This window comes from Coturnix japonica, chromosome 2 (genome assembly GCF_054131305.1).
Source record: "Coturnix japonica strain WE chromosome 2, WE-NBRP24, whole genome shotgun sequence".
Lineage (NCBI taxonomy): Eukaryota > Metazoa > Chordata > Aves > Galliformes > Phasianidae > Coturnix > Coturnix japonica.
Genome location: NC_140664.1, coordinates 74,946,723 through 74,974,109, shown reverse-complemented (window position 1 = coordinate 74,974,109; position 27,387 = coordinate 74,946,723). Strand labels below are relative to the sequence as shown.

Below are 27,387 nucleotides of genomic sequence, written 5' to 3'. Positions count from 1 at the left end.
CCCTGAATGAACAAAACATTATCAAAGGGAATGGAATTTGCTTTTACATACACAGAACAAAAAGAGCAGTACTAAAACCCACAGGCAGTCAGGGGAAATAAACCTGTCAAGTGTCAACTTGTTTTGTGCTCTGTGGCATAAATTAAGAAAGCAAACTGCATTGCCCTTCATGGAGGATGTCCAATCTTAAGATATTCCTCTATAAAGGAACAAGGAAAGAAAAAAAAAAAAAGAAAAAAGAAAAAAAAGAAAACTAAACAAGTCATTTGTTCATATCTGTGAGCCGAATTACAAGGAAGAAGGAAGGTCATATACCATGAAAGTGTTTGTAGTTATTGCAGTGTCTTGTATTACACTTGGAAGTTAAACTGGTACTTTATCTTTCACCATTTCACCATTTCAAGGATAAATCGTACCTCATTCTGTGGTTGTGAACCTTGAAAAAGTAACTGTAGTTTTAGGTAAGATTTGGTTTAATGGTGGTTTTGTCACTGAGTCTGTTGTGATTACTTAGAAGTGTGTTTGTGGGTATGGGAGAAGTGGATTCAGGCATGGGGAGGTAGATGGAAGGAGCAGGCAAGGTGGATTGAAGAATTCATTACTTTGGAAGTAGAAAGATAAAATAACTGGAAAATAAAAAAGGCTGAGGTCAAGGGGTTAAAAAAAAAGTTCCTTCATGTTAGTTTCTTCTATTCTCCTCCTGCTCACCTAGTTTTCCTGGCCTCCCCTTTTCATGACCAGAAATGTTTTCCTCCTGGCTATTTGGCTTGATGAAACATTAGAAAAAGATGTTAGAATGTGTGTTAATTACAAATTAGAAGAAAACTGAATGTAGTGTATGGCTTCCCTTGCTAAAATTTTTTAAACAAGCTGTTCCTTTAATATGTATGTACAAGACTATTTTGGTTATGGAACAAAAATAAACATAAATATTAAAAACTCAGTCAAAGCCTTTAAAGTTCTTTTGCTTAGTTTTCAAGTGAGGCGAGCAGAACGGATCAGTCTGACCCATGAGACAAAGCTGTGGTCTCAAAGTGACTATTATTGTTAGAAAATTATTCCATATTTGAGATTTAGAAAGATAAGTTCTTTTTCAACAAGAATAGACATAATTGAATGTTTACTTCTTCTCTCAAGTTCTTGAGGAGTGGTTTACTTAGCATGCATAGCCTGAAAGCCAAGTCCTTATTTTAGGAGGTAATTTAGACTGGATTGTGCACAGGAGTCTGAATACATCAATTTAACAGAGTTAGAGAATAATGTGACAATTTTCATTTTTGCTTCTGCTGAAGAGAGCAGTTAAGAAAGAAACTTCTGTAAGATTTTTGACCACAGTTGCTTAATAACATGCCATTTGACCTCACAGTTCCATAAGCTCTTCTGTATTATGCTGATACCTTAGTGGGTGGTGGTATTTTTTGCCATATAAAATCTCGGACTCTTGGTAAATGGCAGTTTTATCTAAAGTAGGAAGCCATTTAAAATGTTTTATTTCTAGCACAGGCAAGCATAGTTTACATCATTGCTGTGTAGAATGTGCATTCTTAACCTATACTAGTAAGCAAATCTTAATGTTTCAGGAGCTATTTTCAAACCCTAGTTTATAAGCCTGCTTATAAGTCCATTAATCTCAAATATGAGCATAGGTCTTTGATTCTAGAATTTCTGATGTTTTTTGTCAACTCACAGTTAAATTTAAGTATTAGGTAAAGAGCCCTTCAGTGATTTGTTGAGACACAGATCATTTGCACATCTGTAGAATGTGCAAATATATAAAAAGGAAGGTGAAGATGATGAAAAAGAACAAATGACTGATGTACCAAATGGAGAGAAGGCTTAAGTGTTGCCAGTTTGAATTGGACATCTGAGAAGAGTATGAGAACATGTGGTTGAGACTGAAGTTTGTGAAGTGCACTTCTCACTTGGACGTGTTATACATTGCTAAATAGCTGCTCTGGCTGAGGTTTTGTTTCCTGTGTTCTCTCTGATTTGTGCATGGAAGGAAGTCTATATAGTTTAGTTTTGGTTTTCCTTGTCTTCTGTTTTCCTCTGGTGAATCAAGGCAGTACACTTAGGCTGTACTCTATTGTGTACTTCATTCAGTGCAGCTGTTGACTCTATGTACAAGACTGCCTGGGTTCATTAAGTATATCAATTATGTTCTACACAGTTTAAAGCACTGTTTCGTCTTTTAAAATGTGATGTGTAGTGTGTGTATCCTTGAGAATTTGTTCACTCCTCTGCCCACCATGAATCTGTTTCAGTGATAGCCACGGATTAAACTGAAAGCAGAAGAAATCTGAGTCTTTACTTCTAGACCTCATTTCAGCTTTTAGCTTCATCCCCTTTGGATATATTCATTTCTGAGCATTTTGAGAAGAGCACCTTATATGCAGGGCTGGTAGATGCTCCTGACTTCGCCTCGATCCAAGATCGAAATCTAATTTCTTTCGCTTTCAGTAACTGCTGAGCATAACAATTTGAAGACCCAATTTAGGCTATACTGAAAGTAAGACTTCTTTATTGGCAGATTTACAGGAGTCTCAAAAATTGTTAAATAAAAGCCAGCATAGATATAAAATAAGTATGACTGAAGTGTATAATGAAGAAAGTTTTGTCAACCTGTTCGTAATACTACATTGCAAAATATGCTTTAAGTGTCTTGTGCAGTGTAAAATGTCTTGCCATATTCTTCTTGGGAAATTGAACATTTCTCTTCTGGGGTATTTCTGAAGATTCCGTGGATGTAATCCATGAGTTCTGCTAGGCCATTATGTATGTCTCACAGAGGAATTGCAGAGCTTCCCATCTTGGATGGTAGTGGTTGATTCTAATGCAATGGGATGCTCTTGCAGTTCAAGCTCTATTTTAAGGATTGGTTTTTCATTAACAAATAAATGTTGCTTTAACTTTTCATTCACAACTGAAATGGGAAAAAAAAAAAAAAAAGTGCTTTATGAAATTTAGCTTTTATTTAACAGTTTTAGTTTAGAGAATGGCTCGATTGGTCCATATTTAAGTAGATCCATGTATTCACGTGGTCTGGAAGCTTAAGAGCAAGGCACTTAGGTATGACTTCTCAAAGATAAGGGATCAGACTCCCTTGTAAAACACAGTTGAAACAACACAACCTTTTCTTTTAATCAGATTGGACTGAATCAGCTTCTAAAACCAAACTGTTTTGCCCTTTCCTTTTCTTTCTTTGGCCACCTGACTTGCAAAGCTTCCAGCGTTGTTTTTTTTTGTTGTTGTTGTTTTTGTTTTTTTTTTTCTGGTGGATAGTCAAGGTTTTCATGTCAGGCAGCGGGAACCTGGCACTGTACAAACCTTTGAGGGCTATTTGGGTAAAGCTCGATTGTCAGGAATGCTTTATCCATTGGGCTGCATTATTTCAAGCAGTGATGCTATGATTGCCTCACCAGGTCCCTGGAATCTGCTGCTTTGGCTGCTCCTCTTAAACAGAATGTTTTAAGTTATTTGGGACTGTTCTTTCTTTCATGTTGACTCACATTAGCTTGACTTCTGTATGTCCTAATTATCAAAATTCAACGAATATAAAACATATGCACCATGAAAAGTTTTGGAGGGGTTTCACTCACCAGAAAAGCTAACTTTTAATTTTCAAACAGAAATATGTTCAGGACTGTTCTTCAGTTTTGCTGGTCACATATTTTATGCTACATTGTCTTGGAGGATTGCAAATAGGTAGTTGGAGTAGAGATCATAGTTAAAATGAATGAAGGTGTGGGTTGTATTGGAAATTTAATATTGCTTTTTTGAGAAGAAATTCCAATTGTCCATATTTTTATTTTTTCTTTCTAAATAGAAGAAAAATCACTGATATGGTTTTGACTTCTGGAACTTAAGAATTTTGTTTTCTGATAATTGTATTAGGATCATCCAACAGATGGCTGTTTATTCATAGCTCAGATGACAATGCTTCAAGTTTCTAGGTAGATAGATGGGTAATGTTTTGTGTGATACACAGTGCAAAGTAGTGTGATGTAGTCCTCACAAGAATTTGCTGATTTGAAATCAAAACATTCTTTGCAGATTAAAAATACATGGTGAATCAATTAGGTATTCTGGGTAAATAAGCAGATTCAGGTTAATTGAAAAAATGGAAGTGATGAGTGTCTCTTTTCCCAAGCTTGTTATGCCTGCCCTTATTTAAACAAGACTCTGGACTGTTCTGTATCATTACTGAACACAACAGCATACTTAAGGATACCATCAATCCCCAAATAAGTGCACTCTGTCTTCTTTCTGATAAGAGATAGTTTTCAGTAAATAGAGTTCTCCCTCCAGCCTCCTGTGTGATGTTGGGGAAGCTATTGAGTCCAAAGATGGAAAAAAATAAATAAAATAAAATAATACATAAGGATGCAAGAACAGTGTTGATTGAATGGGATCTGTGTGTTAGGGAGTGTTTTGATATTGCAGAGCTAATTGCTGGTTATGGTAAGGTTAAGTTCGTATGGGTAGAGATCAGGGGAAGGTCAGCAAAACTGATAACCTACTGAGCATCTGTTGTAGATCAGCCAGCCAGGATGAAGAGACAGATGAACCATTGTATGAGTAGCTGCCAGAAGTCATGCAATTGCTAGCCCTTGTTCTCATGGGAGATTTCATCTTATCAGGCTTTTGCTGGAAATACAATATAACAGAGAGGAAACAATCTAGGAGGTTCCTGGAGTATATAGAAGATAACTTCCTGATGCAGCTGGTAAGAGAGCCTACCAGGGGAGATGCCCTGCTAGATCTGTTCTTTATGAAAAGAGAAGTACTGGTGGGAGATGCAGTGGTTGGAATCTTGGGCATAGCAACTACAAAATGATAGAGATCTTTATAGTGGTAAATTTGTAAGGAAGGACAGAACTGCTACCTTGCAGAGCAGACTTGGGGCTGTTTAGAAGATTGATGAGGAGAGTCCCTTAGGAGTTAGTCCTGAAATACAAAGGGGCCCAAGGAGAAAGAGTTTATCTCATGTAGAAGGGGCAGGCAAGTCAGGGAGAGTACAAGGGTGTTGTTAGGATAAGCAGAGAGAAAAATAAGAAAGACAAAAGCCCAGCTAGAACTTAATCTGGTTACCATTGTAAAAGATAACAAAAAGTGTTTTTAGAAATACATTAACAACAAAAGGAATGCCAAGGAAAATCACCATGCCTTACCGGATGTAGTAGGAAACATTGCCATCAAAGATGAGGAAAAAGATGAAGTGCTCAGTGCCTTCCTTACTTCTGTCTTTAATGTCAGAACAGTTATCCCCAAGGTACTCAGCCTTCTGAGCAGGAAGACAGGGGTAGGGACCATTAGTTCAGGAGGAAAAAATGACCTGCTGCTCCACCTAGATTGTCACAAGTCCATGGGGCTAGATGGGATCCACCTGAAGGTACTGAGGGAACTGACAGAAGTGCTTGCCAAGACACTTTCCACCATTTGTCAGAAGTTCTGGTCAACTGGGGAGGTTCCAGATGACTGGAGTCTTGCCAGTATGACTCCCATCTATAACAAAGTTTAGGAGGGGGATCTGGGAAACTGCAGGGCTGTCAGCCTGACCTCAGTACTAGGGAAGGTTATGGAGCGTATCATCTTAAGTGTGTTCACATGGCATGTGCAAGACAACCACGAGGTCAGGCCTAGCCAACATGGTTTTATGAAAGGCAGGTAATGTCTGACCAAACTCATCTCCTTCTATGACTGTGTGACCTACATAGTGGGTCAAGGAAAGCCTGTGGACATAGTCTACATAGGCTTTAGTGTAAAGCCTTTGACACAAGCTCCCACAGCATTTTCATGGAGAAGCTGCTAGTGCTGATGCGGAAGAGTCAAGCCTGTCACACACGCACACATCCTTTCAGACTAAGTGTTTATTTATGAATTTGTTTAAATTTGAAAAAGCTGTGAGCCTTTGTGGAGCTGCTGGGCTTATTAGTTCAAAATCACTAGAATGATGCGTAAACATGGAGATGGCTCGTGACGTTGGAAAAAAACTCACTTTAATAACTCAGTACCCTTGCCCTGTAAATGAAGAAGGTATGAATATTTCCTGATGGAAGTGTTGCATCATTAATATCTGTAACGCTCTTATGGATTAAATATTCTTGTCTTTTTATGTTTAGAGCTGCGTAAAAGAGACTTGTGTATGTGGGGGCAGCAGCTTTCTCCAGGGGAAGCATCCCAGGAGTAACCTGCATGGAGGTGTGATGCCAACGTGACAGGGCCTAGCAGCCCACTGCCCTGCTTTTCCCAGGTGCCTCTACAGAGGGAATTTTGATCCTCAAATGCTGGCAGTGATGTTAATGCCGCATGGACTTGGCTAGTCTGTCAGTCCACTTAAATATCTTGAATAGGAAATTCACATTTGCATATTTTGTTAAACAGTCAAGTTGGACATGAAATGCTAAGCTTGAAGGATAACAAAGGAAACATGTCTGTAGTGTTCTGCAGCCTTTCTCAGTATCTGTCTGAAACTGTGGAACCAGAAAGTGCAGAGAGCAGCTTCATTGCCTATTGCAGTTCCTGGACCCAGTGATATGCCCTGTCTCACTGCTCATTCTGGTTGAAGTGTGATAGGTCAGTGACCTGTATATTTTGCATTGCTGATTACTTGTAGGCATTTCCATCTTGGCACTTAACATTTTTTCTTTTCTTAGGAAATAGGTGAACATTTTATCATTAATTTTTGATTTTGTGAGCTTAACCTCTTGAATTTTTCTCTTGTTTGTTTGTTGCAGCTGGTGCTCAAGATAAAATTGGCTGGGCTTTTGGCTTGGGCTTAGAGAGGCTGGCCATGATCCTATATGATATTCCTGACATCCGACTGTTCTGGAGTGAAGATGAACGCTTCCTGAAGCAATTTATTGTGCCTCATATTTCCCAAAAAATAAAATTCCAGGTAAATTAATATGTATGCAATAATTTTCTGTCAGTAAGAAGTGTGTGTGGGCCTAAAGAATATAATATAATTAAATATAATTAAAATTCTGGATCATTAACGTGTCAGGTTTCTCAACATAGCCTTTCAAACTATCACGGTTCTCTGATAATCTGATATTTATCCCCCTTGTGACGCAAGTGGTAGAAGTGCCGCTCTGCTACACAGAGGCTCGAATCCCGGGGGTTGGACTCGATGATCTCTAAGGTCCCTTCCAACCCGCACCAGACTGTGACACTGTGATATACAATAGAATCTGGCTTTTGATGATAACACGTTTTCAGCCAGGTAATGTTCTGAGTTACTGCTGATACTCCATGAATATCGTTGTTTTGAATAATACTTAAACATGTATTTAACTTTTAGATCTGTCCAGAGTAAGGACTGATACAGATGTGTGTCTGAATTGATTGTGTTCTTGAATTCTTTTCATAAAAACCTGTTTGATGCTGACGCTTCAACCATTATAGTATGTTTCTAATTTTCTCCTTAGTTCTCACTCTAAATTCATTGAATTCGATGTGAGTTGCATTGTTTAACAGTGATGAAATGCTTCCTGAACACGTACCGCCATCTTCAATACATTGGCTCTTTCCTCCAGCTGGTAGTGGTGGGTGAGAGTGTAGTGTCAACTTCTTTTGAAACTCCTCTTGTGAGACTTCACATGGTTTTGTAGTTGGCAACTTAGCTTATTTCTTGTAGTAGCAAAGTAGTCAAGCGTAAATGGATCAAGTGGAAATGCTACTTTCATAATATTCTTCAGTATCAGCACAGGAAGGCTTAAGTCAGCTGGGATCACTGGTCTTTGGGGGAGCTGAGCTGACAACTGTGTAGATGTCTGACAAAGTATGAATTAGTAGAGCATAAAAGCACTTATTACTGCTGCCTTTTACATTTTCCTTGGTTTGTTTGTGAGCAGCTTTATTATCATTTTTAAGAACTGAAAAGCTTAAAGGGAAAATCAACAGTGATAACGCTGAGGCAGTCATGTCAAACCAAAGATGCATCCATTTTTTTGTTCATGACAGTTCTAGCGCATCTTGAAAATAAGAAGTTGCATACAAACATATGAGATAACTTTACAGTAAGAGTGACAGAGCACTGGAAGAGGCTGCCCAGAGAGGTGGTGAAGTCTCCTTTTATGGAGATATATAAGATCCGTCTGGACACCTACTTGTGCAAAACAATGTATGGATAGATGTTTTTCTTTTCTTTTTGCTTCTGTAGCACTATCATTAGGGCAGTCAGGTAGTGGTTACTGCTTACAGAAAGAAGACAGTTTTGCCACTTTTCCTAAAGTGAATCTATCTGTGGGTTTCCTGTATCTCTTACAACAGATCTGGTAATTTGCTTTGGTAGAGATAGTCACGAAATTGAGCTTTGTTGATTTAAACACATTTTGAAGTGGTAACATGAATCATGAGATGTGGTGTAATAGTAGCCACTTTCAAGGGAAAGGAACCATCAGCTGCCACTCCGCTCTAACTCAGACCACAGAGAATGACTGGAGTGATATTACCTATCAATTAATTACTGCTGTATTGCAAAAAGGTGTTGGCAGTTGCTGTATCCCAACAAACAGGCCAGTGAAAAAGCTGAAAGACTGGGAGAATAAAGTGTGAGATAGGGGCAGAAAAGATTAAAAAGACTTTAAATAATCCATCTTTCTTTGTTCTACAGAAGTAATCTGTACAGCATTTTAGAAAGTTTGTTTTTTTTTTCCCTCTGGTGTCAAAAATTTCTTTAAAAAATCATTGTAAACCTTAGTTTTTGATTTTCAATGGTCTTTCAATATAAAAAGACAGCTAGTGTCAAGCTTGACTTCTTTTTGTTCAGAAGGTAACTTGTATCCGGCCCTCATATACTGAACCCCTTGAGTTTAATACTTGCTACTCATACATACTGACATTGCATTTTAAGGGTTAATGACTCTTTGAATAAGAACATAGTAAATAATATCTGGTGCTACCATTCATTGATGACAATTAGTTTAAGTTATGCTGTATAGCCAGACCTTCTGCACCTATCTACTTTCTAAAGAGATGTAATTAATTGATCATGGGCTTTATTCATATCCTATTTGAAGCAGAACTTTTAGCCTGTTTTGCGCTGTTGACATTTAAGAAATCTTGAAGGATATTAGAAAAGTGATAGATTTTCTGTAGACAGTGCAGTATTTTTCAGCCTGGCTGAACTGAACCAGTATGGATTGTATTTTCTGAGAGCCTTTTATTGCACAGATTTAATACTGCAGTCTCACAAGGTCTGGGTAAATGACCATCCTTCATGGACATGTGCTACATGTGCTTAACTGTGATAGACTTCTCAACCTTTGGGTATTCCCCTACCTCTTTTTATAATCTGCGTGTTATCCACCAACTGGGGTATTTTTCTTTCTGTTCATTAAAATGTTCTTCAAACAGATTAAGACCATGGTGAGCAGCAGTAAGCTTAATAATAGCAGGGCTAAATATATTCTTGTTCTGAATGGAGTTTGATTTGAATTTTTTCTTGGGACATAAATGTATGTTTTGTGCCTTTAAGCAGCCTGAATGTGTCAGGCTTTTTCCTATGTCATCAGTTCCTCAACTGATGCATGTAGGCTTCAGTAGGTCAAAAAGCTACTGGGAAAGCTGACAGTGCTTGTACCATTGGGGTCAATCAGCGCAGCAGTGCTAGAGTTCTGCTCCCCACAGATCAGCTTATGGTGTTGATTTCTATTACCTAAATCACTCCAGCTATAATTTGACAGAAGTCGCAGCAGCGTGTGGTTAGTTACCTGCCTTCAGTCACTCATGTGTAGGGCTTCTGTTCAGGCTGTGAAATGAAGAGCTAAGAATGGACAGGGCAGGAAAGACTAAGCACCTGCAAGGCGTAACATAGTAAAACAAATGGCTTGGATCTGATCTAGCACACTGTTATCTCTCTGCTCATCAGAGCTCTGAGCAGAGTTGCATGTAATCGCTTCTTGGCCCATGTTGAACCTACATTCTTAAAAGAAAAAGATATGTCCATGGGCTGGCAACTTACAGGAAAAGGTACAAAAACGAAATGACATTTAAGGAAGGAAGACTCTCACAGTTGAGATGAAGTGCAGTGTACCCAGAGGTGTTGATTAAGATGAATAGGCTCTGGAGACAGGACAGTTCCTGGAACCTCCATCACTGCGCTGCCAGACCAAGCAAGCTGCACGGTGTGCCCGCTGACTATTCTTTCCTCACAAATCACTTTCAGCTGATGCTTGTGGTCTCTACTGCTGCTGCTGTTCTTTTAAATGAGTATTTTGATTGTAGATGAGGCTTGTAGCCCGGTCTCAGGTCTGACAGAAGTGTGTTTATGTTGTTATGAGGGAAGCACTGGTGCAAAGAGTATCTAGTTCCAAGCTAAATGCAGACTCCCTAGGTGACATTATAAGGGTTCCTTTCTTCTCATTTTCTTTGTTTCTGCAATATCTACAATAACCCTTGCACCACCTACTTCTTAGCACTCTTATCAACTCAGGGATCTGCTACTTCCTTGTATCTGCTGGCACATGCAGTCTCCCAAAATCAGTTTCTTCCAAACAGTGTTAGCTTCTACTTGTAGCAGACTTTCTAACCATGATCATTTTAATAGAGACTGGATAGTTGGAACTCCTAGAGAAGGGAAGAAGCATCTCCATTATGAGGAAAGGATGAGTAACCTGGGGCTGTTCAGCCTCGAGAAGAGAGAACTGAGAGGGGCTCTTGTCACTATTTATAAATATTTGAAGTGTGAGAGTCAGGTCCAATGGGAAGGATTCTTTTCAGTGGCAAGCAGCAGTGGAAGAAGGGGCAATGGGCACAAACTGGGACACAGGAATCTCCAGACTGACACAAGGAAGAACTCGTCTTCACTGTGATAGTGACAGAGCACTGGAGCAGGCTGCCCAGAGAGATGGTGGAGTCTCCTCCTGTGGAGATATTCAAAAGCAATCTGGATGATTTCCTGTGAAACCTGCTGTAGGGAGCCTGCTTTAGCAGGGGCCTGGACTCAGGAGGACCCTCCAACCCCTAAAATTTCGTGGTTCTGTTATTCTCTATGGAAGGTAACAAAGGTTACCTCACTTCCCTTTGTTCAGTGTGCCATATGAGTTAGACCTCTACACAGAGCATCTTTATGTTGTTGTTATTCTGCACTTTTCAGTTTACTGAGACAGTCATCACCCCTGTGCATCTTTCTTGTGCACGTAACTGATTGTTCCCGAGAGATGAGGTCGCTTGTCCTGAAACCTTAGTAGTTTATGAATATAAAATTCACTTTCAGGTCCAAGGGAAGTGTTTTATAAATTAAACCTTCTTAAGCTATTCTCTTTTTTCCATGCTTTGGAAAGCAGATAATTTCATGTGTAAGCCAACAATTTCAACCAATGTAATCTTACTACGTTCACAGCAAAAAGATTCTGTCTAATCCATCATCAGTATGCTAGTCTAAATAATTTATATTCATCTTCTTATTGTGTGATTAGCTTTATTTTCCAATAAAAAAATAGATTAAATAGGTGCTACATTTTTGGATATTTTTCATCAAGATTAGGTAACTCCAAACTTAAATGGTTAATCATTTATTATGCTTACTTACTAATAGTGCATCTATTAAAGGCAAATGCACAGCCATTAGTATGTAAATTCAACTTGGATGTAGGAACAAATGAGATACAGCCTCAACTGTGATTTATTGTCTAATTAGTTTTCATGTAATTGAAGATGTATGAAGTGTGTGTGTGTAGACACATGAGGAGGTACAACAGAATAGGTGTTGAAATAGCATCAATATTTTATTGGCATAACTTTGGGGAAGTTGAATTTTCCTACATGTGACTTCTGTAGATCATCTTAAATGAATGTCAGTCAAACTTTTACCATGATGTGTAGATCTTGGGTTTGTCTGTAAACTGCAGAATATTGGGAAACTTGTTTTTTGATTTTGGATAGGCAAGGAAAGAAGGCAAAAATACCTTCTTTTTTGAGAGGCTCTGTAATGAACTGCATGATTGGATTAGAAATTGTTTGACCAAGTCTTCTCTCATCAAAGTGTTGTATCATTTATAGCCAGTGCTGGTATTGAAGCTCCAGGAACCTGAGTCCTCTGGCCTCAGTCAGGCAAAGTACTGAAGCACATGCTGAGCTTCTAACTTGTGAGTAATCCCATTTAAATCAACGAGTTAGTTCCTGTTCTAAAAGTCAAGTATATCCTGAGTGTTTTAGTAGGTTTGGGTCAGAGTTCTCTTACTTCCTAGAATCTAAACAAGTGGGATCAGTGCCTTGTAGGGTTGAAGCTGAGAAAACTTTCAAAATGGCTGTTGTAGGCAGTTGGAATTCAGTGTACTAGTCAGTCTCTAGTCTGTTTTCTTGCTACAGCTTTGGGATTCTTCCTTCAGGTGTAGAACTTGGCATTTATCCTTGTTCAAATTTTGTAAGGTTACAGCTTTCTCATCCCTCCAGGCTGCTTAGGTCCCTCTGGATGGCAGTCTAATTACCAAGTGTGTCAGCTCCCACTGTTTGGTGTCATTCTTCAGATTTCACAAGGAAGCACTGGATCACCTCTCCCAGGTCACTGATAAGGATGTGAAACTGTACAGGTGCCAGTATAGACGGACACCTGGAATATGCTACTCATACCCTACAGGAATGCCATTAGAAACTCATTAGCCAGTGCTGAGTCTATCCATACAAACAACTGGCTTTTTTTGCATTTCTCTTTATCCAGCCTTCCAGACAAAAATGTCCTAACATAGGCATAAGAATTCTTTAAGAGACAATGCCAAAAACCTTTCTAAAATCAAGATAAATTACAGCTGCTGTTCTCTCCATTTACTGGATTAGAAATTTTCTCACAGGAAGCATTCAGGTTGGTCAGGCTTGATTCAGCTTTGGTAAATCCATGCTGACTAGTTCTAGTCACTTCCTTTTCCTCTGTGCACGTGGAAATGTGTTTCAAGATGCCCCACTGCATGGTTTTCCATGACTAATGTGAAGCTTACCAGCCTTTGGTTCTCTAGTTTGCCACCTGGCTTTTCTGAGGTCTGGCACAACTATTGCATGTCTCTTGTCATTGGGGATCTCTCACAATCTCCATAACCTTTCAAAGGTAATGATTCCCTTCTTGTGAGTGCACATCAATGCACTAGACTCCAACCTTTGATCCATTTGGCTTTAAGCTTTGCTCAGCCTGACCTTTGAAGTACACCAGTACAGTTTTTGTGACATGGCAGATAACTTTAAAAGTTGAATTCATTTCTTTCTTTCTTCAAATTCTCAACTATGTGGGAAGTACAAGGCCTTATTAATAAAGGTTGAGAGTGCCATGGAGGTTTTGGAAGCTTGAAATGTGAAATGCTCCTGTTCCCACTTGGAAGATGTCCTTTCTCTTGACTGTAGTTCCAATCAGACACAGCAATTGAAACTCCTCTACATTTGAAAGATTTTGATGCTTTTGTGGTTTCTATTGCCTGTTCCCAGAGCCTTGGTTCTCTCACAACAGGATAAGAAGCATAATTTTTTGTTCTTTCCTATGTGCTTTTCTGCTTTGCTCTTCCATTTGCACTGAAGCAGCTATGTATGTAACTACACTGAGTAGTTACTACTAAGTAGTGTGCCACAGCATTGTGCCTGTAAGAGACATGTCACAGATGAGGATGGAAAGAGCAATTTCTTCTACATGGGAGCCTTCTGACCTCAAGAGAGTTCTCTTGACACATGTCTTGTGTCCAAACCAGGTGTTTTCTGTTGTCCTCTAAGCTTCCAAAAGCATGTGTTATTGTGGTTCCCTTTGATCTCTAAACCTTATCTATTTGCTGTTTGGCTGGTTTAGGCTCTTTAAAACAAATAGCTCACAAATGAGTAATTCTTCTACTGAACGTATCAAGCAATCTTTATTGCATCCCAAATGATTAAGTATAATGGTTAGAAGGAGTGCTTAAATAAGCCACGAAACAATTTCCAGACATGATATATGCTTTGAAACCCACATTAAATTAATATTAGGTGAAGAAATAAACCTGGAAATCTGAAATATCTTGGATTTGTTATGTAAAGTTATGACAATCAGCCGCTGTTGGTTTTAGCAGGAATCCACAGATGTTCAGTCTTACTGTCTACAGAAGTATTCAGGTAATTAGAAGGGTAACACACATGCTCTTGCCAATGTTCTTCTAATATTGGTTTAATTACAGTGCAATGAATAGAATTCTTTCTAGGAAAATAGCACAGGGACTACCTTCACTTTAGTCTTTGGCCCTGACCTGAGAAGTAAATCAATTTCCTTACTCAGTAGTTCTGTTTTCCCTGCTGTTTACAGTTGTCATACAGTTACCATGTACGTCCTGCCTCAGAATGCTTTCTCTGATAGTGTCCTAGAACAGAAGGCTCTTCAAGACTGGGGGGCAGTGGTTTTGTGCTCTGCCTAATGGAATGTAGTCAGCCCTAGATAATTATCATAAAAACTGCTTCAGCAGGGTAAAATGTACCTTTTTGAGTGTACGATATCATTTAATGAAAGAAAAGCTCCTGTTTTGATGTGTACCTAAGCACTTATACTATGTAAGCACGCAACTTCATAGATTCAGAGGTCTTTACTAGTAATCACACACCACCAAATAAATGTCTAAGATATTATATCTGTAATTCTTTGTCCCAATGTTGTATAAAAAGTTGGGTTTTGTCAAAGGTGACTTAACTTTGAAGCAGTTTTAACATTTGTGCAAACATTCTGCATGAAAGATGCATCTTGCAAAGGGCTTTTGGTAAAGTGGTCTCTAAAATCATGCTTAAAGCCCTACAGCCATTGTCTGCATTATGATTAGCCATTGCAGCTGAACCGTAGAGCCTCACAAGGAAATGAGGGCTGGGGAAAACGCATCTGGGTGCATGTGTGTGTATGCATGAACAAGAGCACCTTTTAGAAGTACACAGTGTTAATAAAGACCCTGATATTCAGCTACTACTTCTCTGATCAGAATATGAATTAAGCTACAGAGAATAGCCAAACAACAGAAGGCATGGTTGGAAAAGTCTGTATTGCTTTTATCACGCTTGTCCTGAACTGCATTCATCTGCATGAGACATAGTAGTGACTATGTGGAACAGAAAGTGAACAATAAGTAATGCTTCGGTGTGCATATGCTGCAGAAGATTGCTCTTGCTTTTGCAGTTTTTTAGAAATTAAATAATGAGGAGAAGTGGCCTCTGTTGGGGATTGTTTGCATCCTCCTCTGCGCATGCATTAAATGCACTTTGCATAACTATTCCCATACATAACCCCTTCTCCTAAGTCAGGAGTTATGAACCCATTTTCTAATTCTTGTAAAACAAAGAGAAGTGTTACAAAATAGCCTTCTGCACATAGAAGTTTGGATGTGCGCTCAACACTGTAACTGTTCTTTATGTACTGTAATTGCATATTTAAATGCTTCTCATCTCATCTGGATCTGTTGTAGCATCTTCGTAGTTTTCTGTTTCTAAGTGTTGTTACCCTTTAACAAAATGTAACTTTGGAAGCACTCTGAGTTTGCCTGAGCAGAAAAATAAAATGCTTTTCTCTCTCTTTGGAGTTTTGGGCAAGAAAGTAGAGCCTTTCATTTCAGTTTCTCTCTAGCTTACCTGCTGTTCTTTACACTTAGATATTGTTTTAAGCTTTCTGCACTACCCTTGTGTTTTATTGCTGCTTTCCTATTTCGGGGGAATTTTGTAGGGGAAGAAGTTTGAGGCATCGTTATCACTTCTGGAAGTCTCTGCTTTTTAGGAGGAGGAGAAAAAAAATCATGGCTTGTTAGGCAGGACAAAGAGAACTTGCAAAGGTGTTACCTGTGCCTCTGAGATTTGTGCTACATGTTTATGTTGGTTGCAGGCCATATTCTGGTGTTCTGGAGATTCTACCATTTAACAGCAACTTTCCAGAACTGGGAATTTAATGAGAAGAAAATGTAATCAGAGGCATGTTATATGAGATCTCTCTTAAGCTGAAATATAATGTTGGGTCCAATTTGTTTCTATTATTATGCTGTCTATTTGAAAGAAATACATCTTGATATTACTGCAGCATCTTTCAGAATACCTGTGTTTTTTATTTAGATAAAACTCTTTCATATGAACCATTGATGTGTGCTGTATTTTACCCCACTGTGCTATTTATCCAAGCACTATTATTGAGCATTATGATGAAAAAACATATAAACCAAACCAACTGACAGGAGGAAACCTGACTTCTGAACAGCAGTGCCAGTGCCTTTTGCAGGAGTCACAGGGGCACAGCACAGCCAGGGAACACATTTTTAGTATCTGCAGAAACTCAGCTTCTCAGCAGACTTACACCACTTTATTGTCTGTTCCTTGCGGGCATGGTAGATAGTTCTTAGAAAAGTACAAGACTGGGACATGAGATCTTCATTCATTGTCAACTTGTTTTCTGTGGTCTGTGTCTTCTTTCCCGTTTTTATACCAGCTGCAAGAAAAAAACACAGAAAAGCCTGACAGTGTGATTCTACCTGCGGGGTTGAAGATTTAGATAGAAGGGACAGACCGAATATGGACAGACTGCACACAAGGCAGTTGTAGGTGTCAGTTATGAGACCTTCATTAATGCTGGCTCAGCAGCTTTGAACAGGTTATGTTCATAAGAGGTTATTTTCAGGACTATGGAAACAAATACATCTCCATCCTGTTTTCTTGACGGAGACTAGGATCACAAAGAGAGAATACTGTTTACCATTTTGAGAATTCCAAATCTACTGGATTCCTTCCCCACAGTGCAACCTTGCTCATTTTCTGTAAAGAACACCACAACGTGGGTTGTCCCATCTGCTTCTCTTTGTGGCAGAACAATTCTCTGGTAGCAACTGCTCGGATGAAAAAGAGATTCCATAAAAAGTTTTAATTTGCTTTTGATTGCCTTGCAGTGATGTACTTGTGTTTGAAATGGGAGAAGTTTAGCGCCAACAAGCCAGTTTGCTCAGCAGGCCATCGACTGGGAAACAATAGCTTCAGGGAAGAAGCATGAGCAGACTTTCTTTGCACAATAAACCTAGAGCTGCTGCTATAGGAACATGTAAGACTGATCTCTTCTTTGCCCTGCTATTTTCAAATGCTGTAAGAAGTTGCGATGATATAAGAGAGAGTAGTAGAGAGGCACTGAGACATTCCCTTATGGTGCTTCTGCCGGTGAATCTTGCCTCTTCTACGGGAATGAGAAAGTATTTCTGATCACTCAAGCACAGAGCAGATCATCCATCATCAGTACTGAGGAATCATCTGTATTTATCATTTTGGAGTTTTTCCTAATCGTGTTGCAAGCAGCAAGGCAGATCCACATAGCCAAGTGCATGGATATCTTGAAATATCTTTTCACTGTAAGACTGTGATAACCCTCCTTTTCATAGGGTGAGGTCAGTTCTATTTTTTATGTCCTTCCTGCACTTCTTCAGTTCCTCACTGTCATATAAAAATAGCCTTTTCTGTGACAATAGAGGTAGTTCTTTTGTACTTAGATAACATTATGAAAGACATGCATTTCTTCTCAGTGTTTTGACTGCAAGTTCTACTTAAGGTACATAATTGCACTCAGAGAATCGTATTACATCTTTAAACTTGAAGCCTTGCTCACAACAAATTTAAATGAGCTTGACTTTGAAGTGAGATGCTTGCAGCATAAAACAACGTGGTGTTTAAGAAAGCGCTCTCTCTTTCCAGTGACGCTCAGAGGTGTGTAGTCAGCAGCAGTAATTCTGGATGGACTTGCTTAACCTAAAAGCTTTCTACGTATTCATTTTGGTACAGCATCACTACTCATCTTAGACTCACCTTAGTAGGCGCTGGGAGGAAAAGACGGGTGGGGCATGTTGTAATACATCGGCTCGTTGGTCTAGGGGTATGATTCTCGCTTCGGGTGCGAGAGGTCCCGGGTTCAAATCCCGGACGAGCCCTTTTTTGGCACTCTTAACTAGAGAAACTTGCCTTTTTAAAGCAGGAGTTTAAAAAGGAAGACCCTGTGAGCCTCCATCAGGTCATGGAACAGATCATCCTGGAAGACACGATAAGGCATGTGAGGAGATGAGCAGGTGATCTGAGACAGCCAGCACAGCTTCTATATGGCGTGACAGCATTGCTAGATGAAGGGATAGAATCTGGTGTCATCTATCTGGACATCTGCAAGGCCTTTGTCATGGTCCCTCACCACGTCCTTATCTCTAAATCAGAGAGATGGATTCCTCCCTGACTGAAGGCTGCTGAGCTTTAGCTAAAAAGCCAGTGTGAGCTCCTTGGCACCTTCCTACTTTTTTTTTTTCACCAGATTTTTCCTTTATTTCTGTAATTCTGTCACTTTTTCCCTCAGCAATGAAAGAAGTAAAGGCAGAGTGTTTCGCCATGGTGAGGCAGTGCGGTTATTTGTAATCCAGTGCTGTTTTATGATGGAGGCTGCTGCTGACAAACAAGTGAGCCTTTCTTCCAGACACGTGATTTTTTTTCCCAAGGTATTGATCTCTAGAGCAGAGTGTGACATCCATCCCCATTTCTGAGCCACCATGAAGGAATGTGAACTGAGGTAGCCAGAGTGGAGAACTGGGATTCTGTTTGATTGATTTGAGCTGTGGCTGTGGGTTGGCAAGTCCAGTCAGCTGCAGTACTGTCAGGCAAATGCTTCTTGTGGCAGATGTAGCTTTCACTTGGGCTCTCTTCTGAAAGAAAAGAGCAGGGCCTGAACTGGGGCTCCTAAACACATCTTAGAAATTAAACATTTCATTCAGCTACAATAGATTTAAACCTTTGGGAACGAGAAGGAAACAGGCTGGTTAGAAAGTGAACAGGAAGAAAAATGGGTACAGCTGTGGGAATGTTGGGGAAATCCTTCCTCATTCCCCCTGCTCCAGAGACACTAGAAGACCTGGCTGTGTGTTATTGTTGCCATGCCCAAGATGAGTGTAATCTGGTGTACACATTGTTCTGCTTAGTAGCTCAACTTCTTTATGCTGTCGTTAATAATTGCTTTAAAACAACAAAAAAAATAAACTAACATAAGAAAACAAAAGGTGTTTGGTTAAGTAATGTTATAGTTAGCAGAATGCTATGAAAGAAGCAATTTCCTTGAAGACAGAAGACCTGATACCCTGTATCTAACCATCTGGCTCAAGTATACTATCTGCTGTGCTGGCAAACAGCAGAGCAAGTGTGGAAACAGTGTGATCCTTCTTTAATTTCACTGATCCAATTTGCAGCAATGAGAGAACTGCTGAACCAAAAATGCCGCTGGATCACTGTTTAGTAGTTATTAGAGGATTTGTCCACCATGAGTTTTAGTCCCTTTTGGATTTTTCCATTACAATCCTGTAACAGGTGCTTAGTTACACAGGGTGGAAGAGATGCAACCTTTTGTTCACTTAAAAGCTGATGCCTTCTTTGCATTCTCTTCTTTCTCTCTTGCTTCTATGAGAGGTAGAAGCAGTCCATTTCAACACTGAATATTTTCATGGTGGGAAGTTATTTGGGGCAGCTGAGGCACCCGCATGATCTTCAAACCAAGGACAGAATGTTCTCATCCATTTGTGAAGGAAGCCACTTCCACTCAGAAAATGGACCCTGTGTACAAGCAGAGTGCCTGAAATTGAGAAAAAAAGGTGGTTTTCCAATGGATGCTAGAAGTTCCCATACATGTATGTGAGCTTGCAAAGACAAACAGTCTGGGGAGCAGACTACTGTCCAAAGAGGACAGATTCTACTCTGCAGTCACTGCCCCTGTGCACTGAGAAGCATCACTGGAGGTTCTTCTGCAGCACCCACAACAGAGAACAGAGCAATGCATCACTCCCAAACCCATCCATTTGCATTGCTCTTCAAAATTCAAATCCCACAGCGTATCTGTTAAGAGCATTTGTAAAAGCTCTCTGTTGAAACTTCTCTGCTTTCTCCTTTGGATGTGTGTGTGTGTGAACTCCGGTATATACATGAATATATGCATATTCGTGTGGGTGTACACATGTATGAATATATAGAACTTACCATATATAGCTAAGGAAAAAAATTAATTTAGTGAAGGAAAAGGGAGAATACTTATCCTATTGGAACACCGTGACTGCAAATTTTAAACCATGACAGCCAAGAAATTCAAAATTATGTTTCCTGCAGCAACTCTAATTTGTCTACGCTGGTAATAAATACAGAAGTGTAAATCTATGAGCTCACACACTAATACAGAAAACTTCATTATGTGAGGGGGGACTAACTTGCAGCTGTAAATTTGCAATTTCAGATTTCATGCCTGTTGCGTGTTTAAATTTCCCGTGATAACCCTGAAAGTTGGTTCAGCCTGGAATACATTAAGGAAGGTTTAGTTATTACAGAATGTAGCTTTCATTTCAATGAGAATATTACATTGCATTAAAATTCTGTATAGGTTTTATTCTTATTCCTCCACAACATGGGCAGTGCGGGACTGTTAAAGCTTGGCAGCTTTGATGCTGAATCTGATATTTTTTTACTAGACTGGTGATGGCTGGCTTTTTTAATGGCTTGACTGTTGTGGAGTTAACCCACAGATGGCTTTGGCCTTCGTACACTCTCCTGTGTAGCTGTGAGGTATCCAGGCTCAGAGCACATGGTCACCTGATGGATAAGCGGAGACAGCTCTGTTGGTAATCACACAGTTCCTTTTGTCCTGTAGTGTCCTGATGCAGCAACATGCAGGGCCCAGGTATTTCCAGCTGTCCACCAATGCCTCAGGCATTCATGCAGTGGCAAACTTGAGAAGAAGGGATGTAGTCCTGAGGGGATGGTGATGAACACTCTCAACAGTGACGTTCTTCCTTGTGTTCCAGTAGAAACTGGAACTTCCTGTGTTCTGGTTTCTGCCTGCTACCCCTTATCATCATATGCCCCTATCACCATATGCCACCAAAAAAATAGAAAAAACACCAACAAAACCAACCAAGAGAGTGACCTACTGTGCCACAGTAGATGTTTGCTGGGATCTCAGTACAAACATAGTGACTTCATCTTCACTTGTCAGTTGGAAATACTTGTCCTATGCTTTTCACGTTTTAATGGTGGCTAATAAACTATTATGTAGCTCTACAACAAACAGATCAATACATCTGAGATCTAGGAGTTTTATCGTTATACTGACTTTAGTGTTGATACAATACTTGCTGCAGTGATATTGACTGTAGCCAGGTGGTGAAAGTATAATATAGGATTATTGCCTTATCTTTTACGATAAGAGATTTTTATTCTATTAGAAGGCTCTGATAATGTGTTAGTATCTAATAATAAAAAAGTTGCACTTGCTGCTTTAAGCATTCATTCTTTCAGTCTACGTAATGCCCCCAACACATGCACAAGCATGCACTTGTGCATACACAAGGTTACAGTTCTATCTCAAAGTTAGTAACTCAGTGAATTGACTCAATGAAACAGTTTTTCTACAGATTTCATTATCCAGAAGGTGGCCCAGATCCTGCAGATTATTACATCTCTCAGTAACTTTGTTCGTATTGAATTTGATTACACTGTTAGTCTAATCAGACTTCGGGTAACTTTACCAGATTTGGCCAAACTGGATCCCTGTGTACACCACATTCTGAGTAGAAGTAAGTGTTCTGTTTTCATGTATCTGACATATGCCTACTGCTTTTGAAATTGATTCCTATTCCTCACACTGAATTGGTGATACTCTGTTCCTCTTGAGTTTTAGGGTATTACTGACTGACTTGAACATTTAATTGTTTTTCTCTGGCGTCTTTGAATCTGTGGGAATGAAAGAAGTCACCTACCCCAGTGGAGTGAGTGGTCAGTCATGCTTAGGCCTGTGAGGCGCAGTTTCTCTTTGAATAACTTAACACTGGCGAGCTGGGAGTTTTCAGTCCCTACGAGCTCTGAAATGTGTTCATTTGTTTGCTGAAATACAGCAGTGGTAAATGTTATGGTAGACTGGGATGAGATTAGAATATAGGTATCTACTGCAGGATTATAACTACATTTACATTAAGACATGTAGCAGGTCATTGACAGAAAAGTTTAGTCAGCATTTATAGCTGTGACTTTGGTGTAGCGGAGGAGATATTTACATTTAGCTAGTTTCTGGTATATAAGATCGAGAGCTCTTGTATGATGGCTTTGTGGTGGGAGGTGTTTATTGTTGTTTTTTTATTTGATGTAAGGGAAATGACTTCATTTGACAACTTAATTCCTTTAATAAGTTGAATAATCATTTGTGATTCACAACTTGATTCACAGGAGGGGCTATTAATTTATGAAGTGCACTATATGTTCTATCATATATTTGTTGACTGGTTTACACAGTACAGAACAGGATTTGTGTACATCAGCATTCTGTAACTTTGCTTTTTTAAGAGGTTTATTGCTTCAGTGGGTATTAGGATTTCACCGTTCCATCATAAAACATTCGCAGGCACGGAATACATTTTTAAGTGGATCGAAGTATATACATTAGCTGTCATAAACATATAAACAAAATAAGAAAAAGCTATTTTCATCTCTTGCAGACCCCCAAAAGTTTTGTAAAAGTAGTTTGTTCAAATTTAGTGCATTAAAGAAGGGCAGAATTAAGGTATTCATCCCTTCCAACCTAGGCCATTCTATGATTTTGTGATTATTCTATTTCTAGAGGGCATGAAAGAAGAGCATTACTGTTTGCTTTCCCCTTAAAGGAGAAAACATGTTTTCTTAGCCTTCCTAGCATACATTTACTGGAACAAAATCTTGCATTACGAGGTCAGTTTGCTCTTCCAAAAACATTTCAGAAGGCTTTCAAAATGTACGCTGTGTGTATTGTATCAGATCAAAACAGAGGTGTAGGGATTCCTGCCGAGGCCAACCACTTAAAAAAGTTCTTAATTTTTCTTTTATATTTTTCTAGCCACTCAGCAGATACCCTCCTTTGATCAATGACATCTCCTTCTGGCTGCCTACTGAGGGATACTCTAAGAATGATTTCTATGACTTGGCCCGAAATGTTGGTGGAGACCTGATAGAAAAAGTTGTCCTGCTGGATGAATATACCCATCCAAAGTAAGTAAAACTTTTAAACGTATTTTTCTTGTTGTCAGAATAGGAATATTTTAATTCTTTACACCAAAAAAAAAAAAACAAAAAACCAAACACAAAACCAACCATTCTGGGTGTGCAGGCTGCTTGTCCAACAGGTATTATCAGTTGTGTAAAAAATGGACAAATATCAGCTATTCCATATGCACTGTTTTTCACTTTGTTCTTTCCAAAATCAAAAAGTACATATACTTCTGGCTGCTTAGTTGGGTTTTAAAATAATTTCTCCTCTTTGAGAATGGTTTGAGGTTTTTTTGGTTGGTTGGTTGGTTTTTGTTTGTTTGTTTTTTTACTCTAGAAAGGCAGGTAGCAAATTTAACTAGAACACTGCTTGAAAATGATGGGAAATGGTTTGTGTTGTGCTCCAATGCTTATAGATTATCACTCCCTACATTCAGTTATTGGACCTATTCTTATGAATTTGATATGCTGACAGTTCTGATACAGTAGAATTAACATGAAAATGATCTGTAGAATTTGGGACTCATTTTTGGTGCTAATCTTTTCTACTTGCTTGTGCTGAATATTTATTGTACATACAGCTCCTCTGTTCCACATTCAGTCTACACCCTTCTTGATGATACCCAATGTGATGATTTTTGTTACATCTTCTCTAGGGGGAAAAGCTCATATGTAACATGAGCACCTCTGCCAAGGATAAAGATTCAGCAAAATCATATTCTGTATGGCCTCTCTTTGTTGTTATTCTGGGCTTAGTCCTACAGCTAGTTTCAGGATTCTACTTATACAGGGAAAGTCTCAGCAGCAAAGCTGCATCAGTCACAACTCAGCTCATGGGTTGTCTTCCTCTTATTTAACTGGAATAATATCTTCCATTTTAGTAGAGTGGTGAAGTGGGAACAGGATTCAGTACTCTGTATGTGTTCTCTTTTCTGATACACTTTGACACATACCTGAATATATAGCAGTTCTTCAATGCAAGATCTTTTATTCCTCTGCAAGGAATGTATCTCTGTTTCCCTCTCTGATTTATGCAAATGGATGTGGAAGGATGACTCCTCACTGAGAGTTTTCACACAAATTTAGGACTTTCCTAGTATTGCCCCTAGAGCAATTAAACGCTTACTCAGCAGATGTCCAAATATGCATTGATGCTACGGGGTGGAAACATTTATCATCTTCGGGTCTGAAGAATTTGAGCGGGTGTCACTATGGGATTGTTGGTAAGTGATGCAGCCCCTTCAATTTATTCAAATGCAGTAACAGTAAAAAGAAATCTTTTAAAGTACTCAGTTATTAAAAGCAACAACAGCAGCAGTCTAAGGAGATTATCTACCTCATTAAAAAGGGAAAAAAAAAAAGCAGATAAAGAGTACCTTAGCCATAATGGTTGGTTATGCCCTTTCTTCTTAGAACAGGGTGTGTGCAAATATGAAACTTTTGCAATTGATGACATTGTTATGACAGTTCTCCAAAGCCTTTGGAAGACTGACTCTTTGGAAAGAAGCGTGTTCTGCTTAGTCTTAATTCCAAGATAATTGCCTTGTTACAGGAATGGTACAGTGGCTTCTTTAATTTGGTTTTGCAGAAAAGCCTCAGGGCGGAGAAATTAACATAAAAGAGATACTCAGTGTTGCTATGGATCTGAATGTTGTGGATCTCGATACATGTAATCATGATCTTGAATTTGTAGTGATTTTGACATGGAGGATGGAAGAAAAGTGTATAATGTAGAGAAGCCAACAGTGCTACTGTCTTGAATGTTAGTTACTTTTAAATAGCACAATATGTTCATGTATATAATTAATCATTACTGGAATTTAAAATTCAAACTTTATGTCCTTTAAGTGTACCAATTTTGTGCAAATAGAAGCAAAGAGAAGATGAATTAGAACATCTAATAGTCTTATTTTCCTTCTTAAACTACCTGTCTTAGTTATAGGACCGTAAAGAAAATACTATACAAATAAAACTAATTTAGAATACAGAAAAAATGTCTTTTAATTAAGATCCTTCATAGAGGCTGTCTCTGTTATACTGTGTAGTTACCTACAGACTTTTCTGTGGTTCAGAAACCTATAAAGGGAGACAAGTATGAGACAAGTAGTTATTTAAACAAGGAATAGATGTCTGCGAAAAAGATATATAAATAGATACATTTCATTTCTTGACTATCCATTTTTGTAAGGTGATGATGTTGAGCTACCTTCCTGGAAAGCACAGGCAATTAAGGATACAGCAGGAAATATTCTCCCTGATGAAAGACACAAATTTTGGAGGAAGCCGAGTTGCTGTGGTAGCTTAATTAAGAACTGTTCCAGCTTAAGTTCATCTTAGATAAACTTAACTAAACAAGTCACGGCATGAAGGCAAGCTGACAAATATGAGATATGCGAGTAAGGCTTTCCAGAAAATAATTTTTTGGTTCAGTTTAGACTGCAAATATTTTTGTTTTTGTTTTCCTTGACAGCTGAAACTAATTGTGATAGATGCCAGCCTGGTAGGGCTAGATTAATTGTAAAGTGTTACAAGCAGAAAATTAGTTCACTTTGAGGTGGAAAAACAAGTTTTCCCCATTAGAAAATATAATACTGGCATCAGGTAGGAGATGTAGACATTTCTGTGTTTACCTTTCTTGAATTCTGTTGTTCCTCTGTATTCTGTGTTGACCACTGCAACAAGTAGACAAAGTGAAGTAATCCAAGGTCTCTGTTCCAAGCAGAGAACTGAGTTTATATAACTGAATTGAGGTAGGTAATGTTTATGTAAAGTCATTCTGAAAAGCAAGATAACTGTTGGGATGCTCAAAAAGAGTCCTGTGGTTCACAAAACTCTTCAGTTTTGTCTCAGCTATTCCAACCACATATGTTGCTTTTGATTCTGAAGTTTTGAGCTAAAAGGAGAACATGGACCTCTCAGGTATCTGCAATCCAATATGCCCTACCCTGTACATGTGTGTTCATGAGGTATCACAGAAGACAAGATGGCCCTAAGGATCCAAGCAGCTAAAAAATCTATAGGATTTCAGGGAACTCATCAGGGGATCTACTGACTGGCATCAGTATGGGAAATCTGGGAATAGGGGTTACTTGAGTAGGAGAGAAGCAGCACCTGTGAGATGTGGCTCATGCATTCAGAACATGAGTCTGAGAAAGAGAAAGAGTTGTACATGAGATTGGTCAGGTCAGAGGATAATCCCATCTGTTGTTGATACCTTCTCATCTCTCCTAGCATAAAAGACCATCACGGAGCAGCATGACCTAATGTGTATGAGAAAGTAAGATCCACTGTCACCTGATTTTTAAGGTATACCTGGAATCATTGCCATACCAGTCTGAGACTAAAGTTGATATAACTTCACTCAGTGTAAATAATACACAATATGGCTGCGTCACACCTGATATCCAGGCATATGTAGAATAAATTAATGGATATGAAGAGCAAATTGTAGCTTTGCTGAAATGCCCAGGAAACTGAGTGAAATTATGGCAGGAACAGTATTGGAGTATCTCTGTGGCAAGCTGAATCAAGAAGAAATGTCCTGTGTCAGTCAGCAAAGTATTTTCCTCTGCTCACCTTGTAAATTTAAGATCTCCTTTGCTTGAAACAATAGCTGCGAACATTTAAATCTTCATGCATTTTATCAGTGAATGTCTGTGCATATTTTGTCAAATCAGCTCACTTTGATTTGCTTCGAGTTGTCAGTTCCTGAGTGCTGTGGGACCCATGTGTGACCAGCCACCGGAAGGTAGCGGCACTGTTTCTGCTACCTGGCTGCATTTCTTTCTTTCAAATCCTCAGAGATCTTTGAGGACCTTTAGGCATTACTGTGCAAATACACAATGAATAAGGTTTTGCAACTGACATTTTTCACTTTGGAACATTGTGGTGAACAAACATTTGCGAAAACAAAGAGAATACTTTGTTCTATTATTGATACTAAAAGGAGAAAAATCCATCATTTTTTTCCCTTATTTTCACTTCCTTTTTTTTGCAGCGGCAGATCTTCTACTACCTATCACTAATTTCTAATCAGTTTGATTGTCCTTTAGAAATTAAATCAGAAAATAGTCCCCTTCACAGTGGTCAAGACTTGTAGAAAGGAAACAGTCTTCACTGAGAAATAGAAGACTGGCTGGATGGTAATCAAATAGAAGAGTCTCTGCCTCTTATGAGTAAGCAAAATGGCTGGGATTGAGAGATTACAGCAGGAGCACTGTGTTGCATTTCCAAGACATTAAATTAAGCACTGTGGTCACACACACATGAAATTGCAGGAGTAGTAAAGAATAAAGATAGTAAAGGGAGGTTCATCAGGCTGGTGACCAGTCACTAGCGAGGTTCCCCAGGGCTCCATTTTAGGATCAGTTCTCTAAAGTATTTTTATAAATGATCCAGGACTTAAAGTTGCATTAAGTG

General features: G+C 39.0%; 1 protein-coding gene and 1 non-coding gene across 16 annotated transcripts in view; both read left to right on the top strand.

The window, feature by feature from the left end:
• FARS2 (phenylalanyl-tRNA synthetase 2, mitochondrial) overlaps positions 1-27,387 on the top strand; it is a 217,093-nt gene that overhangs the window by 125,191 nt on the left and 64,515 nt on the right. For all 15 annotated transcript variants that reach the window (XR_014943570.1, XM_085540269.1, XM_015854553.3 and 12 more), the window contains 2 exons: positions 6,738-6,898; positions 22,820-22,971. Coding sequence is in view for 14 of the 15 variants with exons in the window: in XM_085540269.1 (XP_085396395.1) it covers positions 6,738-6,898; positions 22,820-22,971 (313 nt within the window). In the remaining variant the exon portion in view is untranslated. The remainder of the gene's footprint in view (positions 1-6,737; positions 6,899-22,819; positions 22,972-27,387) is intronic.
• Positions 17,802-17,873, top strand: TRNAP-CGG (transfer RNA proline (anticodon CGG)). Its single transcript has one exon. It is a non-coding gene; the product is annotated as a tRNA-Pro (tRNA).